The sequence below is a fragment of the Schistocerca piceifrons genome, chromosome 6 (assembly GCF_021461385.2).
Source record: "Schistocerca piceifrons isolate TAMUIC-IGC-003096 chromosome 6, iqSchPice1.1, whole genome shotgun sequence".
NCBI classification, from domain to species: Eukaryota; Metazoa; Arthropoda; class Insecta; order Orthoptera; family Acrididae; genus Schistocerca; species Schistocerca piceifrons.
Genome location: NC_060143.1, coordinates 96,425,224 through 96,443,388, shown reverse-complemented (window position 1 = coordinate 96,443,388; position 18,165 = coordinate 96,425,224). Strand labels below are relative to the sequence as shown.

At 39.8% G+C, this 18,165-nt stretch overlaps 1 protein-coding gene across 1 annotated transcript in view; it reads right to left on the bottom strand.

The window, feature by feature from the left end:
* The window catches only part of LOC124803041 (TOG array regulator of axonemal microtubules protein 1), a 76,581-nt gene that overhangs the window by 21,138 nt on the left and 37,278 nt on the right, over positions 1 to 18,165 (bottom strand). Inside the window, exon 4 of the mRNA XM_047264157.1 lies at positions 11,625 to 11,773. Within this exon, the coding sequence (XP_047120113.1) occupies positions 11,625 to 11,773 (149 nt within the window). The remainder of the gene's footprint in view (positions 1 to 11,624; positions 11,774 to 18,165) is intronic.

Below are 18,165 nucleotides of genomic sequence, written 5' to 3'. Positions count from 1 at the left end.
TGTGGGGAGAGAGATGGCGGAGTTTTGAGAGCGAATGATCTGGACGTGTTTCCATCAGCAAAAAGGAAATTTGTAAGACTGGAGTCATGAAATTATATATAATGACTTTTGAACACTATTAAGGTAAATACATTGTTTGTTCTCTATCAAAATCTTTCATTTGCCAAGTATGCCTATCAGTAGTTAGTGCCTTCAGCAGTTAGAATCTTTCATTTAGCTGGCACTATTGGCGCTCGCTATATTACAGTAGTTCGAGTAACGAAGATTTTTGTGAGGTAAGTGATTCATGAAAGGTATAGGTTATTGTTAGTCAGGGCCATTCTTTTGTAGGGATTTTTGAAAGTCAGATTGCGTTGCGCTAAAAATATTGTTTGTCAGTTTAGTGTTGATCAGAATAAGTAAAGAGAGAAATGTCTGAGTACGTTCAGTTTTGCTCAGCTGTTTGAAAATCAAATAATGTAAGAGATTTATCAGCACAGTAATTCATAAATTTTTCTAAGGGGACGTTTCACGCTCTAATCCACAGCCACATCAAAGAAAATCTATAACAAAAGATAAGTGGTCATTTTGGCTGTAAATATATTTCAATTCTTACATTTTACATGGTCAATCTCATGTTATTTATCACTTGTTTGGAGCCCAATTCATTTGTGGCAATGCGTAAAAAAAAAGGGTCTATATATTATAGTGAAATGGCCGAGCGCGAGCGGTTCTAGGAGCTTCAGTCTTGAACCGCGCGACCGCTATGGTCGCAGGTTCGAATCCTGCCTCGGGCATGGATGTGTGTGATGTCCTTAGGTTAGTTAGGTTTACGTAGTTCTACGTTCTAGGAGACTGATGACCTCAGATGTTAAGTCCCATAGTGCTCAGAGCCATTTGAACCATTTTATAGTGATAAGTGCACTTTCTATATCTGTGCAAGTGTGAATGAGGTAAGAACTGGCTGTGCTATGACAGTTACAGTATCGGTAAATGTGGAGTTGAACATAATTCAGTGAGATACTTTAAACTGACTGTCATTAGAATTCGTGAGTGCAAATACTTTTGTGCATGCATCACTTCTAGACATCAGCAGCCAACCACATTGCAGATTAGTTATGCAAACACACGTGAAAGACAGGTGTTGTGTTTTCATACTGCTCTAAATGGAATGGGCAAAAGTCACAGGAAGGGGTTTTCCACTTGAAACGTGCTGTGTATGACGGTGAAATGTTGCTGCTGGATGTGGTGTATGGCACAGGCGTAGATACAGTCTCTGAGTAATCTGTTACAGACAAGTGTTAATAAATATGGCAGCACATCATGATTTTACAGAATTTTAATGTTGGATGATTACTGCTTCAAGATGCATAGCTCACAGCGTATCTAAAATTACGCAAGATACGGCTTTGCAAGGTCAACAGTGTCTAGAGTAGATCTTCAGTGTGGCAGAGACAGTGGTTCCACATGTGTAAACCACTGCACTGGAGCACTGCAAAAGTTCGGTGACCGGATGTCCTGTTACCTTTGCAGAGCTGTACTGTAACTTAGATATCTGCTGACTCAAAAGTGGATGTCGGAATTCTTATGTTGACATCTTGACACAGAATGCAATGACTGGTATGGGCCTGTGATCAGTGACCAGTGGTGGCGTACAGCAAGATCTGATGAATCCCAGTTTCAGTTGTTGGTTGTTTGGAGGTTAAGGGACTAAACAGTGATATCAGTCCCTTGTTCAAGAGGTACCAATATGCAGTCATTGTTGTTGTTGTTGTTGTCGTTGTTGTTGTCTTCAGTCCTGAGACTGGTTTGATGCAGCTCTCCATGCTACTCTATCCTGTGCAAGCTACTTCATCTCCCAGTACCTACTGCAGCCTACATCCTTCTGAATCTGCTTAGTGTATTCATCTCTTGGTCTCCCTCTACGATTTTTACCCTCCACGCTGCCCTCCAGTACCAAATTGGTGATTCCTTGATGCCTCAGAACATGTCCTACCGACAGATCCCTTCTTCTAGTCAAGTTGTGCCACAAACTCCTCTTCTCCCCAATTCTATTCAATACCTCCTCATTAGTTATGTGATCTACCCATCTAATCTTCAGCATTCTTCTGTAGCACCACATTTCGAAAGCTTCTATTCTCTTCTTGTCTAAATTATTTATCGTCCACGTATCACTCCATACATGGCTACACTCCATACAAATACTTTCAGAAACGACTTCCTGACACTTAAATCTATACTCGATGTTGACAAATTTCTCTTCTTCAGTCATTGATGTCCATCAGAAAATTGATCAGATTATGAAAGTATGTAAGAGCGATAAAACTGAGGCGCTGAAGGCGATATTGATGCCAGAGCTGAGAAATGATTTAAGGAGAAGTAAAATTATGTGTGACAGAGCAGAGGAAGGTTCTCCCAGGGCTCATCCGTGTGGAGAGAACCCCCGGCCACATACACCTGCTGCCAACCTGAGTAAGAGTGAAGACAGTTACAGAGTAAATAATCGTTTCTAGTCAGGTGAAGGCTCAAAAGTATTGAACTACAGTTGGGCACATAATAACAAAACGAGGTGACAGAAATAATCAGGTCAGCAAGTGGGTGGAGCCAGGCAAGTTTCCCCAAGGGCTCTGTATGCGGCAGGAGCAGCCCCTCCCATAGCTGTCCCACCTCCGATCCTTTGTAGTCTAAGAGGCGAACAGCATGCATCGCAAGGCCACCCCTAAAATAGAAAATAGGGTGCAATTCAACGAGAATAAAAGAGAGATGACGAAGACAGCTGATGAACGAAGCAGTGTCAAGTGCCTTCCAAACCCAGCATGTGACAAGAGGTGCACCATCCCCAGCCACTTTGCACCTGCCTCAAATGCAGTTTAAGATATTATATCTGAGAATAAAAACACTTTTCAGAGAGAAAACCGAGAACGACTTCCAGTGTCCTTTTGTCGTTCAGCAATATTAGAGGCAAAGAATCTGGAAGACCTCACTTAACATGGGGAGCCAGAAGGAGGGAGCATTCCAGTAGGGTGTGAGCTGCTGTTTGTAAGGCCCCACAACCACAACGTTAGGTTGGCTCGTTGTTGTTGTTGTGGTCTGCAGTCCAGAGACTGGTTTGATGCAGATCTCCATGCTACTCTACCCTGTGCAAGTTTCTCCCAGTACCTACTGCAACCTACATCCTTCTGAATCTGCTTAGTGTATTCATCTCTTGGTCTCCCTCTACGATTTTTACCCTCCACACCATGGATTAATCTGGTATGAGTGATGTGAATGCGATATAAGAGATGGGGTTCCTTATGTGAGGAATAGATGGAGAAGCAGCATGCAGCACTAGACTCCATGGTAGTTGTAATGGTACTTGAATTACGTAACCATTATAGCACCTCACCTCAACCTCTCGATACCAGCAATATTCTACTGTGTTTCTGTAAAATAGTTAACATATTTCTGTGACAATATTCAGATTTGATTTCAGTAATGTAGAGGTACTTCGATGCATCGATATTTTTATATTGCAATGATATTATTCTTATGTGTACTCTTTCTTTTGTCACTATGATCTTTGACATACTTGTAACTCTGATTTTTGGGCGTTTAAGCGGTTATTAGAGAGTCAAGTTTTGGTCGTCATGTTAAAAAGACGCAAATTGTAGTCAGTTTATGAAATGTGAACTTTAACAGTGAGGAAGATATTTTCAAGTGTGTTTTATATTGTGAAGTGTTGTTTTGGAACGAGTTACGTGATATTGCAACAAAAGTAATAAAAAAGAAGTGTAACTTAAATTCGGAGTGCTGATTACTTTTTTACATCACCATTGTCCTAACTTGCAAAAGTTTAATCTTCAAGAATGGTTGATGAAACACATCTATAAAACTTTTGAATATCGCAGAATAACACCTAGGCCTCTTTGCATCCGAGCTTGGAATTATCACTACCTATATTTTCGACGATTGAGCCATGAGTTCACGAGACCAGCGTGGGAAACATGAAAAGATGAGTGCCTAGATTATCCATTATTTGAAGAAATGACTTTATTAACTGTGCTCTAATGACACCTGCCACATAGTATAACTTTGTTGTTGCCTGAAAATGCAATATTTGGCAGGGTGAGCAACAGTACAATCATAATTAATTTTTGACCTTTGTTGTGGTAGGGTTGTTAGACAGTGCAGGATTTATTGGAGTGGACAGTACCCCACCAGATGTCATTCCATCTATGAGTGAGGAGAGGTCGTAATTGCACCCACAAATTCGGAATTTGGCTGGTCGAAGTGAGTATTGGGCAAGTAATCGTTTCTTTTGCGAAATGGTCGACCATTTCAATTGGTACAATACCCACACGACTTCAGACACAGAGAATGACTACTGAACAGATAGTATGACTAAGGTCAGAGAGAAGGTCATGCATAGCAGATATCACAGGATGATAAGAGTAACATCGATCAGTGGCCTGGAGTACTCTTTGAGTCACTACAAATACACCGTCGAGAGGCATCTGTTTATTAAAACTTTGTGCTCTGTCTTTGACTATCAGCTTCACTGTAAATACATTAAACGTTCCTGGCATCAAATGTTGCTCCTGACCAGCATGAGTTGTAACAACATATCCCATCTCATCCATGGATTTAGAGCAATCAGTGTAAATAATGGTAGCACCCTGATACTCTGAAGAACAGAGACATGCAGACATCGAAAGGCAATGGATGAGGACAAGAAATACAAGACATAAGAAGAAAATTATTACAAAAGAGTAACTGTAATTTATTGTAATGAAGATAATATTATTTGGAATCAAAATCAGGTCAGTGCATTAAAATTTGTGCAACGTTTTCTGATTTTATCCTTAAATACGGTTGCTGAATGTCGTCCATGTCCAAGGTTGTTTATATTATTTGTTCATTTATTTACTTACTTGTTTATTTCGTTATTTGGCCATCTAGGGACCACAATAAGCTTACAACAATCGTGATAAGTGTTATCCTTTCATTTTCTTTTTCAAGCTGGATGTTTTTCACTAATACACTGCACCTAGCAAGACCTTCGTCACACCACTTGGCACCAGTCGTTCATTTGTCTTGAAAGGTCCCAAAAGTTACTACAGCTGTCCTGAAAGTGTTCTGATTTCACGTGTCTTCTGCTCCTATATCCTTTTCTTCCAGATATTTTTTGATATTTGTACCACAGCATTCTTGTTTTTGGTTTCGAGTAAAAAATGTTGATCATGTCTTTCATTCATTTGGAGTCCTGCGTTCAGCCATAAAAGCGAACTCTGCATCAGTTTAGTGACTCCATATTTTTTGTGTTTTAGACTAAATTTCTTGTTTTTATCTCTGTTTGTAGATCCCATTTTATGGCATGGACCCAGTATATTGTGTAAGATCTCTCCATCTCTCTTTTTCTTTATACTTCTGCAGAGAATGCAGGCACGCTGGTCCAGACGAACTCTGGTGTTTTAAAGGTTTCCAGGTGATGTGCCACATAATGTTGTGGAAATTGAAAGGTGGAATATATAAATGAACTGGACATTTATTTTGCAGATAATTTAAGAATGAATGGAAATTTCATGTTACGAGAGCGAAATAATCGTGTGTGACATCTGTGGAATAGCCGACTTACGGCAGTGAAAGTGGTATCTCTGAACTTGTGTAGCTTTGGCTCAATTGTAGAGCGCAGGTGATTGAATCTCGGATTTCCGCGCGTTTGCCGGTCGAACTTGAAGGAGTTGGCATTAGCGCTATTGCAGTTACATGCGATATGGGAGCGAAAAATTCAGTATTGTGGAAATAACCCGATGAATCCACACGTAAGATGAATTTTTCGAACCCTGTGGACAAGGAAGATTTTTTTTTACAATGTACAGCATTTGCTAAAATTATTAAGAAATTACTTTATTGACGACAGAATCACCTTGCGTGATGGTACCATATTTACAAAACTGTAATAGAAGATCTTCTGCAGTACAAGACAAGTGATCTTTCGATCACCTATCACACTTAGGAAGCTCACTTGAATGTGAGAGGACGTATACATCAAAACGTTAGATTGGCTGCACAGCTATTTCCACGTCGCACTGCACAAGCTGTGAGGTATGTCCTCCATAAAGGTCGTGAAGGAAGTTCCTAACGAATTGACATACAACGTTTTCGATGTGTTAAACTCGAGGTACACCTTAGATCAGAAAGTACCTCTTAGAAGTGTTTATGGTTTAAACCTCAGAAGTCAAGAAAATTTCCTGAAGAGGGTTTTCGAAATTTGCTCGAATATGCGAGTAGGGAAAAGAAATAGGTTCTCCCATTTCAAAAAGGATTTGTTACATCATTAAATTCACTTTTTGGACTTTTTTACAGATGTGAAAAATGATGGGGCAACATACATCGTGATTGTCAGGCTGAATCAAGATTGTCTCGAAAATTTCTTTTCTAAAATTCGTGGTCTTGGTGCTTTTTACAATATACCACGCCCTTTGAAGTGAAAAATAGAATACGTCCACTAATACTGACTAATAATGCGCCAAATATACCTTTGTCCTTGATGCTTCCATTGCAGAGGACAGAGACCAAAATTCTGCAGAAGAAGTAGTGTGAGAGTTCGAGAACTTTATTTCTAGCGAGTTGTGCAACAAAGTATCTGACACATAACATCACAATATTTTATATGATGGTTTGTTTGGTGGTTGCGATCCTGGTGATTAAGCGAGCTCCAGTGAAGACGTCGCAATGCCTTAAAATTCTTGGCAGGATACATCGCGTTCAAGTGGAAAAGCATCAACAGTTCATTAGGAATTACAACTGCAAAACGCCATTCGATGCAAAATTAACAGCGAAACAAGACTGGATAAGTGTGCTTTCTTAACGTCGGCTTACTTCTCCATCACCAGAGTGGTTTATTACAATATAAGATTTCGAATTTATTTTTGCCTCTTTTCATGGAGCAAATATTTCACGTTGCAAAAGCGTGATGGAATCATTAGCAGCACTAGTACAATAAAGATTTCCCGAAATCTAAAAGGGAATCATTGATTTGTGTGTAAGAAAGAGAACTTTCATCCGCATTAGATTTTTGGATAAAGGAGCCAAATGAAATGCAATGAAGAGGGCATCGGCGAAAAGAAATTTTAATTATCTTATGTTTACCGTTAGAAATACGTTTAGTTTTTTGTGGACAGAAACCCAAAACTATGTTCTGAAATAGTGTTTTGTTTTCTGCACTAGACAGTGCCACAAGTTCCTCCAAGAAATCGTAACACGACACGCACACAAATGTCATGTCATAAAAATGGTTCAAATGGCTCTGAGCACTATGGAACTTAACATTTGTGGTCATCAGTCCCCTAGAACTTAGAACTACTTAAACCTAACTAACCTAAGGACATCACACACATCCATGCCCGAGGCAGGATTCGAACCTGCGACCGTGGCGGTCACGCGGTTCCCGACTGAAGCGCCTAGAACCGCATGGCCACACCAGCTGGCACACAAATGTCATACTAACAAATGTAAATCCACCTGATGATGCAGGTTTAAACCACTGAAACGCGTCGTGGAGATAAATAAACAGTGACTGGTAACAGTAAACTTGTTGTTTCATTTAATGTGCTCTGGACTGCACCGCTTTCAGCAACAGAGTTAAATTTTCCGGGTCAACATCGTAAGGTAAGTTTCGTCATCTTTATCATAACATTCTCTACATACGTTTCAACTAAAGTCGATCGCAAAATTGTAAAATATTCTGCGCAGTCACGTTCTTAAGCTGGAATTATTGGTGAAGAGCACCTACAGCTAACTTTGGATATTGAGAAGTGTTGTCATCAATGCTCTTTACGCTTTGTTTTTCCTTTAGAATATTTCTAATAGTGATTATTTCGAACCATCTTGATCCCCATCAACGAGATGCTCAAAATCGAATGAAAAGAGACACGAAAAATATTTTACTCTCTGAGATACTCACTAGCGAGTGCGCGACTGCGTGAGCGCTGGCTGCCAAGCGACGCAACACGTCGCTGACCAATGAGAATGTACTTGCCGGAATGGTCACCCTCTCTAGGTACCATGGTAGCGCGGAGAGCAGTCGAGTGTTGGACACGGAGTAAGCTGGCAGAACTTCTAGCATAGTGCATATTGGAGGAGGATTTTACTGAAGAAAATTGTTAGGTATTATTAATCAGATGGAAGGACGTACAGACACAACATTTATGGAAAACAGAGAATGGATTCGCATTATGGATATGTTTTATAAGGTAATAATTTTTTTGCTGCGTGTACTGATAATATTAGAGATTCTTACAACAGAATAGTCCATTTCCCACCTCAGTTTAGGTTATTTCAGTTTAATTAATTTCAATTTGCATAATAGTAAAAGCATTGCCTTGTAAGACTTTTGTAAAGGAAGTAATGTTTTTGGTTTTCTGTGAGTGTTTTGTTCATGTGAAATAAGAGTTTAAAATACAGTATTATCATTATAATGAAGAGATTAGTATTTTCATTGCAGGTAAGAAGTTTTTTTAGTATGAGAAAATCGTCTCAATCTTTCTCCCAGTAGCTTAGTTTTACTTTAGCATCTGTCAAATGACGCGATTTCTTCGTCCTGTGCTCTTGATGCTGATTACGCTGTAATTTTTCAGGTGAGATTCTTTTCATTTTTTGTTAGTTTTTCAGTTTCTCATCTCACGTTTTCATTGCGCAAATTCTAAGCATTTTCTTTGTAATTCAGATTTTTAATGGACCAATGAACAGTGTATATTTCTACACAGTTACTACATGATTTCAGTGTTCAAATTTTTTTGGGCAGTGCGCAGTTTGATTTTGGTTGTGATTTTTGAGTAACAATTTTGATTTAATGGAATATCGTCTCAGTTATGTGACTGGATTTGTGATTTCCTGTCAGATAGGTCACAGTTCGTAGTAACTGACGGAAAGTCATCGAGTAAAACAGAAGTGATTTCTGGCGTTCCCCAAGGTAGTGTTATAGGCCCTTTGCTGTTCCTTATCTATATAAACGATTTTGTAGACAATGTGAGCAGCCGTCTTCGGTTGTTTGCAGATGACGCTGTCGTTTATCGACTTATAAAGTAAACTCATCTGAAGATCGAAACTAATTGCAAAACGATTTAGAAAAGATATCTGAATGGTGCGAAAAGTGGCAGTTGACCCTAAATAACGAAAAGTGTGAGGTCATCCACATGAGTGCTAAAAGGAACTCGTTAGCTTCGGTTACACGAAAAATCAGTCTAATCTAAAAGCCGTAAATTTAATTAAATACCTAGCTATTACAATTACGAACAACTTAAACTGGAAGGAACACATAGAAAATGTTGTGGGGAAGGCTAACCAAAGACTGCGTTTTATTGGCAGTACACTTAGAAAATGTAACAGACCTGCTAAGGAGACTACCTACACTACGCTTGTCCGTCCTCTTTTAGAATACCGATACGTGGTGTGGGATCCTTACCAGATAGGATTGACGGAGTACATGGAAAAGTTCAAAGAAAGGCGGCACGTTTATCGCGAAATATGGGAGAGAATGTCACAGAAATGATACGGGATTTCGGCTGGAAATCATTAAAAGAAAGGCGTTTTTCGTTGCGACGGAATCTTCTCACGAAATTCCAATCACCAACTTCCTCCTCCGAAAGCGAAAATATTTTGTTGAGACCGGCCTACATTGGGAGGAACGATCACCACGATAAAATAAGGGAAATCAGAGCTCGTACGGAAAGATATAGGTGTTCATTCTTTCCTCGCGCTATACGAGATTGGAATAATAGAGAAATGTGAAGGTGGTTCGATGAACCCTCTGCCAGGCACTTGAATGTGATTTGCAGAGTATCCATGTAGATATAATTTCCTGCACAGTAAACGCCAGTTAGGTTAGTCTTTACGTAAATGTGTGCACTGAGACATGCTGCTCACATTCAGTTCAACGTTTTTATAAAAGAGGACAGTACATTCAGTTTTGAGTAAAAAACAGGCAAGCATTTAAATTCTCTTGAACGAACGAACGATAGAGTCTGAGCAAATAACTTTCAAAATTATGTAGTATTTTCAACAGACAGTATGAGAATTCTGGATTCCTAAAATACCTGTTCATGATGTATTCTGTAATGCACGTGGTGTACTGGACAACACACAAATACAGGGCTATTACAAATGATTGAAGCGATTTCATAAATTCACTGTAGCTCCATTCATTGACATATGGTCACGACACACTACAGATACGTAGAAAAACTCATAAAGTTTTTTTCAGCTGAAGCCGCACTTCAGGTTTCCACCGCCAGAGCGCTCGAGAGCGCAGTGAGACAAAATGGCGACAGGAGCCGAGAAAGCGTATGTCGTGCTTGAAATGCACTCACAATCAGTCAGTCATAACAGTGCAACGACACTCCAGGACGAAGTTCAACAAAGATCCACCAACTGCTAACTCCATTCGGCGATGGTATGTACAGTTTAAAGCTTCTGGATGCCTCTGTAAGGGGAAATCAACGGGTCGGCCTACAGTAAGCGAAGAAACGGTTGAACGCGTGCGGGCAAGTTTCACGCGTAGCCCGCGGAAGTCGACGAATAAAGCAAGCAGGGAGCTAAACGTGCCACAGCCGACGGTTTGGAAAATCTTACGGAAAAGGCTAAAGCAGAAACCTTACCGTTTACAATTGCTACAAGCCCTGACACCTGATGACAAAGTCAAACGCTTTGAATTTTCGGCACGGTTGCAACAGCTCATGGAAGACGATGCGTTCAGTGTAAAACTTGTTTTCAGTGATGAAGCAACATTTTTTCTTAATGGTGAAGTGAACAGACACAATGTGCGAATCTGGGCGGTAGAGAATCCTCACGCATTCGTGCAGCAAATTCGCAATTCACCAAAAGTTAACGTGTTTTGTGCAATCTCACGGTTTAAAGTTTACGGCCCCTTTTTCTTCTGCGAAAAAAACGTTACAGGACACGTGTATCTGGACATACTGGAAAATTGGCTCATGCCACAACTGGAGACCGACAGCGCCGACTTCATCTTTCAACAGGATGGTGCTCTACCGCACTTCCATCATGATGTTCGGCATTTCTTAAACAGGAGATTGGAAAACCGATGGATCGGTCATGGTGGAGATCATGATCAGCAATTCATGTCATGGCCTCCACGCTCTGCCGACTTAACCCCATGCAATTTCTTTCTGTGGGGTTACGTGAAAGATTCAGTGTTTAAACCTCCTCTACCAAGACACGTGCCAGAACTGGGAGCTCGCATCAACGATGCTTTCGAACTCATTGATGGGGACATGCTGTGCCGAGTGTGGGAGGAACTTGATTATCGGCTTGATGTCTGCCGAATCACTAAAGGGGCACATATCGAACATTGGTGAATGCCTAAAAAAACTTTTTGAGTTTTTGTATGTGTGTGCAAAGCATTGTGAAAATATCTCAAATAATAAAGTTATTGTAGAGCTGTGAAATCGCTTCAATCATTTGTAATAACCCTGCACATTGATATTAAGGAAAAGGTTGTGTTATGTGATAAAACCAGATTTCACATATCTGGACCCACTAATAATCATAACATTAGAATACTGGGCTAACGTGGTGCAATTTGTTTCCAATGACAGCTGTGTGGAGCAACCTCAAATACTTTACCGTTAGGCCATGTCAGAACCTACCTGGCACCTTTGGAGACAATGAGTTGGACGGCACGTGCTGGAGGCAATACATCCACCATCTTGTCGAGGGCGGCGTTGCAGTCAGCTCGCAGGAACCTGTTTGTGTCTGCGGATCGGTGAAACAGCGAGCCCACCAGTTCCTCCACATCCTGCGGAACACAAAAGTAGTCTCAGTGCTGGTCAGTGTAGCCATTCTGTCTTCATCATCACTAACTTAGCAAGTATGTGGGCCTGACAGGAGGTACGTGAAATCAGACATTGGAGAAGTTAGACTGTGCAGCTGGTCCCAGTGGAGGTTCGAGTCCTCCCTCAGGCATGGGTGTGTGTGTTTGTCCTTAGGATAATTTAGGTTAAGTAGTGTGAAAGCTTAGGCACTGATGACCATAAGATTTCACACATTTTTTTTTGGAGAAGTTAATATTCCACTTAAGGTGACCACACCCTGGCTGTCTATGTTAATTTAGGCAAGTATTTGACCCATTTCTGAAAAAAAGCTATTTGATGGAGGACCTTAATATGTTTACTGTATATTACATGATGCTAATAGAGTCAACTGTAATAAAATCTACTTTACCCATTTTATAATTTTTAAGAAACACTTTTTTAAATTTATTAACAAAAAATATTGTTTTTCCGCAGAAAATATTTTTTGTGAACTTCCTAATGGGGGGAATAATAATGAATGTAGTACCAGAGGAGGCTTTTTATGTTATGCAGAGTCTCTGAAAACTTCATTCAGTTATTTATGATAGGATAATGGGGCACATGTACTGAAAATTTTAGTTTGCGGGAAATTGACTTTAAAGAAAAAACTTTTGAAATTTGTTGCTTACAGTTAATTAAAACTGTCCTGCTGCATATGATGACCCTTCTTTGGCCTCTAGCAGGTCTTCGAGCTTCTTTTTCACCTTCCTGGATGTTTGTCTTGCTTTCTTGGCCATATTAGATGCAGACCTGTCTGCATCGGCTATCCTCATTTTATCGCAATGTTGCAGCCCAGTGATCATATTTTCACCAGGATTAATTCCCAGCTTTTTGGTACCCAACACTTTCCAATGTTACCACAATTGAATGTAATAACAGCATCATGAACTCCTAGTTTCATTGTATGCATGCCTACAAATACAGTTTTAGGAAGGCGGTTCCAAATTATGCTGTTGAAACATTCATTTGGGTTCTGTGTCTGCCCATGCAGACATTTTCTTAGAAGGTCAGGATGAGCCAGGTCTCTGAAAATAGGTTTAATTGCTGTAATAACAGCAGCAGGAAGAGGATGCTGGTGAGAATAAGATTCTCCAGTTGCCTGAGCCCTATTGTATTTGCACCACGAATTTTCTCCTGACGGACACAATCCATGACATGGCTTATCATCAGTAGAGGACTTATGGAAGAAAATGGCCCAAACATCTCTCTTCATTGCCTCCAGATTGTCTTTATTTCTCCTAATTGCCAGCCCATAGTATACCTGCAAGTTTTCTATTTTAGTTTTAGTTAACCGACCCTGTCCAGTCGACAATTTTCCATCTTCTAATTTTTTCCCTCTCATATCAACAGTTAGTTTTCTCAGCATTGTTCCCAAAAGTTTTTGAACATGGCCTACACATTCTATTTTGCTAATAATGGCATCTCCATATGGCTTAGAGTTCATCACATTGTTGTATGCCTTACTGTCACCATCACCCAAATACTTGGTGTACCGTACACCTCTTGTTTCTATGGAGTGATGAAATATTTGTTGTACCCCATGAACTTCCATAGCACCACTTGTTCCTCTAAAATTAGCCACACAGTTGTGATCTTTATGTTCACTGACTTTAAAAGATTTGCAGTATTTAGACATTATCTTCACATCATAATTTACTGGTATCTACACTCGTGGCAGTCACTACTCCATTCAGAGAAGTATGTCCTCTTTTCTGCCAACTTCCATCAAGTGCAACTGCAATATCCGAACATCCATCATTTTCTTCCACTGCTTCCCTAGCAGCCAGTTTCATGCATTCCTCACTGACCTCACATACAGCTTTCTCTAATATTGCAGCCAGTTTTTCAAATTTATTTCGTGGTTGATGTAAGTTCATCGCTGAACAAAATGTTCTCCCTGCAGCCATGCCCTTGCCAATGGATCATAAGGCATAAACTAATCTAGTACTGATTTCATAAAAGCCACTTGCATCTGGTTTTGAAGAACTCATAAATAAAATCACAGCTGAACATTGAGTGCAAATTAAATTCAAAGCAATTGCTAGGCCTTTTCTCCCACTGGCACTCTCACAAATTTCACACTCTGTGACTCACCACACTGTCTACATTGTACAAATTTACAAATTACCTCTGATAATATTCTCAAATTTATAATAATGTTACTGCACCCCTTGTCACTTACAATAAATTCGTTGTAACTCTCTTGAAATTGTGAGAGCTTCTTTGATGATGCACTTGTTGAAGAATTACAAATAGAAACATCGTTGCCAGGCGACATAACCTCTTGTACAGAAAGCTTTCTAAACTTGTTTCCTCTAATTTGTCGTTTCTCGAAAATGCCTTTACGTTTCGTCATCTTAAATAAACACAACAAAACACACGTAAACAAGCCCTGCAAACGTAAGTATAACAACTAATCGCAATCACACTTGAACAAAACTAACCGTGTGTTTGAAAGCGTGTTGTTTACAAACAGCAGAAACAAAAGAATACCGACCGTTGAATTCCAAGGATAGCCAACACACTCAGGAATAAAAAACATTCCCTAACGTGCAATGTAGGGGATATAAAAATCTAAAATATATGCAGAAAAGTGGGTGACAGAAAAGTGGGCGTGGCACATAAACGCACGTGGTAGGAAAATGCTCTTTAAATGCTCGAAAAAATTTTTTTCAGCAAAATCCTTTTCAGAGTAGTTAAATAAAACCTTAATCTATCGAAATATGATGAAAACCGAAAATCGATTTTTTTCGGCCTGAACCATGGTGTGGTCTCCATAAAATCCAATGAAACTTACGGTCGCAAAGAAAACGAATTCTGTGTAGTATTGTTCCATCAAATTTGAGGTTATTAAATACGTAGCATTTGTTCATATGAACAAGTAATGAGTGAAGTCTCAACCTGGCATTCATCTTAAGGTATTTAGGGATACCATGATGAAAATAAGAATGTCTTGTTGGAGAGTGGATCCCACAAGGGAGGTCAGAGTTTGGCGACCCATCAACGACGAGGTCATTAGAGACAGAGTGGAAGCTCGGACTGCGAAATGAAATCAGGCTGTTGACTGTGAGTCTACTCTCCTACCAAAGCGCCATCTTCCTTGGCGGTTTATTAGTTAGTTAATTGGTTACATGTTCCATAGATCATTTGAATGATTCTTTTATCGAAATGATGAGGAACGAGTTATTTTACAGCATATGTACACATGATTAGTGTTAACATCAACGGAAATGTAATTTTTTAGTCCTTATCAAGCAACTACACTTGAAAACTAGTTTTAGTCCTTGTTTTTGGTTACTGATTTCTTTAAGAGTCGTCCGCGGAATAGAAGGAGTTGTCTGGGAAAAATGATTTTATGGTAGATTTGTAGATTTAAAACTTGCTTTGTTACCTGTCAGACTTTTACAGTATTGAGCAAATGATCAAACATTTTTGTAGCTGCAATCTGAACTCCTTTCTGAGCCAATGACAGTTGTAATAGTAGATAATAGCCGGCCGCTGTGGCCGAGCGGTTCTAGGTGCTTCAGTCCGGAACCGCGCTGCTGCTGCTGCGGTCGCAGGTTCGAATCCTGCCTCGGGCATGGATGTGTGTGATGTGCTTAGGCTAGTTAGTTTTAAGTAGTTCTAAGTCTAGGGGACTGACGACCTCAGATGTTAGATCTCATAGTTCTTAGAGCCATTTGAACCATTTTGAATAGATAATAAAGGTGATATTTTCCGCTAATGTTGTGGATATGGACATCACTATTCTTCTCAAATTGTGATGGATAATACTGGACGAATTTAGTTAGGGAGTATATGTATTGTGATAGTACAGTCAAAATGACCAACTCCGTGAAGAGGCGCCTGCGTGACGACTAAAAGTAAACGGCACACTTTGTTCTTACTGCTCGTTTCTGTGCAATCAGTACTTTTTACCTCTTAAAATTAATCCATAAGACATTATTGAGTGGACATATGTGAAATACGTAAGAAGGTTAATTCGTTTATTTCCAGGGCTAACAATTATACGAAGAGCAAAAGTTGCTGAACTTAAATGTTTGAGCAGGTGAGTAATGTTTCTTCATGTTCAACATTCCATCAGTAAGTGCAACCGAAAGTGTAGAGCAATCTACCCAGTTTACCAACTTATCTTCATGTGTTACAACAGTTGATGATATACCTCTCTCTCTCTCTCTTTTTCTTTTTTGAGTCATCAGTCTTGTGATTGGTTTGACGTGTGCCGCCATGATTTCCTCTTCTGTGTCAACCTCTTGATCTCAGTGTAGCACTTATAAACTACATCCTCAGTTATTTACTGGATGTATTACAATATCTGTCTTCCTCTACAACTTTTATCTTCTACAGCTCCATTGAGTTCTGCAGAGTCTATTCCCTGATGTCTCAACAGATGTCTTATTATCCTTTCCCTTCTTCTTGACAGTGTTTTCTATATGTTCCTTCCCTCGCTGATTCTGTAGAGAACCTCGTCATTTCTTACTATATCAGTCCACCTAATTTTCAACATTCTTCTGTAGCACCACGTCTGAAATGTTTCTATGGTCTTCTGTCCCATTGCTCTCACAGTCCATGTCTCACTGCCGTACAGTGCTGTGCTCTAGACGTACACTCCCAGAAACTTCTTCCTCAAATTAAGGCCTATGTTTAATATTAGTAGGCTTCTGTTGGTGAGCAATACTTTTTTATCAGTGCTAGTCGGCTTTTTATGTTCTCCTTGCTCTGTCCGTCTTAGGTTATTTTGCTGCCTAAGTGCCAGAATTCCTTAACTTCATGTACTTTCTGACCACCAGTCCTGAAGTTAACTTTCTAGCTGATCTCATCTCTGGTATTTCTCATTACTTTAGTGTTTCCCTGGTTTACTCTCAATCTATACTTTGTACTCATTCCATTCAGCAGATCCCGCAATTCTTCTTCACTTTCACTGAGGACAGCCGTCTCACCAGTGAATTTTATCATTGACATCACTCACCTTGAATTTTAATCCCGCTCTCGAACCTTTCTTTTATTTCCATCATGACAGTGCTCGTAAGAGGTCAAACGAAGTGCTGTACTGGTTTGACAATGGACTCGTATTTCGTAGGAGTGCATTGCAAGTCACTGTCATTATTTAGATTTTCTATGGTTTCCTTAAATAATCTAGGAGAATGCCAGAATGGGTTCTTCGAAATAGTTATGTCAGATTTTCTGTTCCCAGTCACTTAGTCTTTGACATACTTGAATAATCATAATTGAAATCAACAGCTGTATTGTAATCCAACGTCGTTTATTCAAAACATGCATGAGTTTCTACGCAGAGAAGTGTCATCTTCAGGCCCGAGGCGTAATCTGCCGTCAACGTACGAACCACAATCATAAAGGCCAACGGAGTCTTCAAATGGAAACAGTACACATTATTAAGCATCTTACGCCAGCACATGCAACCAACAAAGTCTAGTGCAGCGGGGCCAAAAACCAACTGGATTCAATAACTTCCAGTAACAAACCCACCAATGATCAAACGGCAACTCAGATTTTACCTGTTTGGCATTCGTGAAAAAATCTTTTGTTTCTATGTTGACGTGAAAGAGGGCAAGCAGTTCAGCATACGAGAAGCAATATAAATTTAAGAAACATCTGAGAGAACACGCTTCGAAGATTCACCCTGAAAACTTGAATGTAATCACATCTTTCCAAAAAAAAGTCACCAGTCTTAAATTGGTCAGCGTAAAGCCAGTAATAAAAATTTCAACTATGAATTGAGCTTCAAGCGGCACCTGTGAGATTATTATGGTGAGACTTCAAGCAACGCATCTGGAAGAAGAAAGTAAAGTGCTGTCTTTGCTTTTGAACCATCGTCAGGAAAGTGCTATGTAGACTATCTAGACGTGATGCATTATGTTTAGATTACTAAAGAAAATTTGCAGCTCTCATCGTTTTCTGATTTTGAAGAATGGAAAGAAAATACTGAGAAGACAAAAAGACATGTCTCAGTTAATAAAAAACGTGCCCTCTTAAGTGGCTAGTGATAGTACTGTGAGACGACTTTATACCTGCCATCGCTCAGATCACTCTGTCTCGAAGATTAAAGTTACTGAGACCGCAGACCGCTAGTGGGCCTGCCAATTAATATTTGCTTCGACCTATGGTGGTTACGTCAATGATTTGTGTCACACTGATTAACTGAAAGAGAAAGAGCCAACATAGCTGCAGATGTGCTGGAAAAAATTAAAAACTCAGTTGCTGGCTTTGAACTGGGAAGGACTGATCTCCTGGCGAGGAATGATTTTGCAAATACAGTATTTACAATGATACAACCTGTGCTCATCCGTAAGACATCAGAACGACGCAACTACTGCAG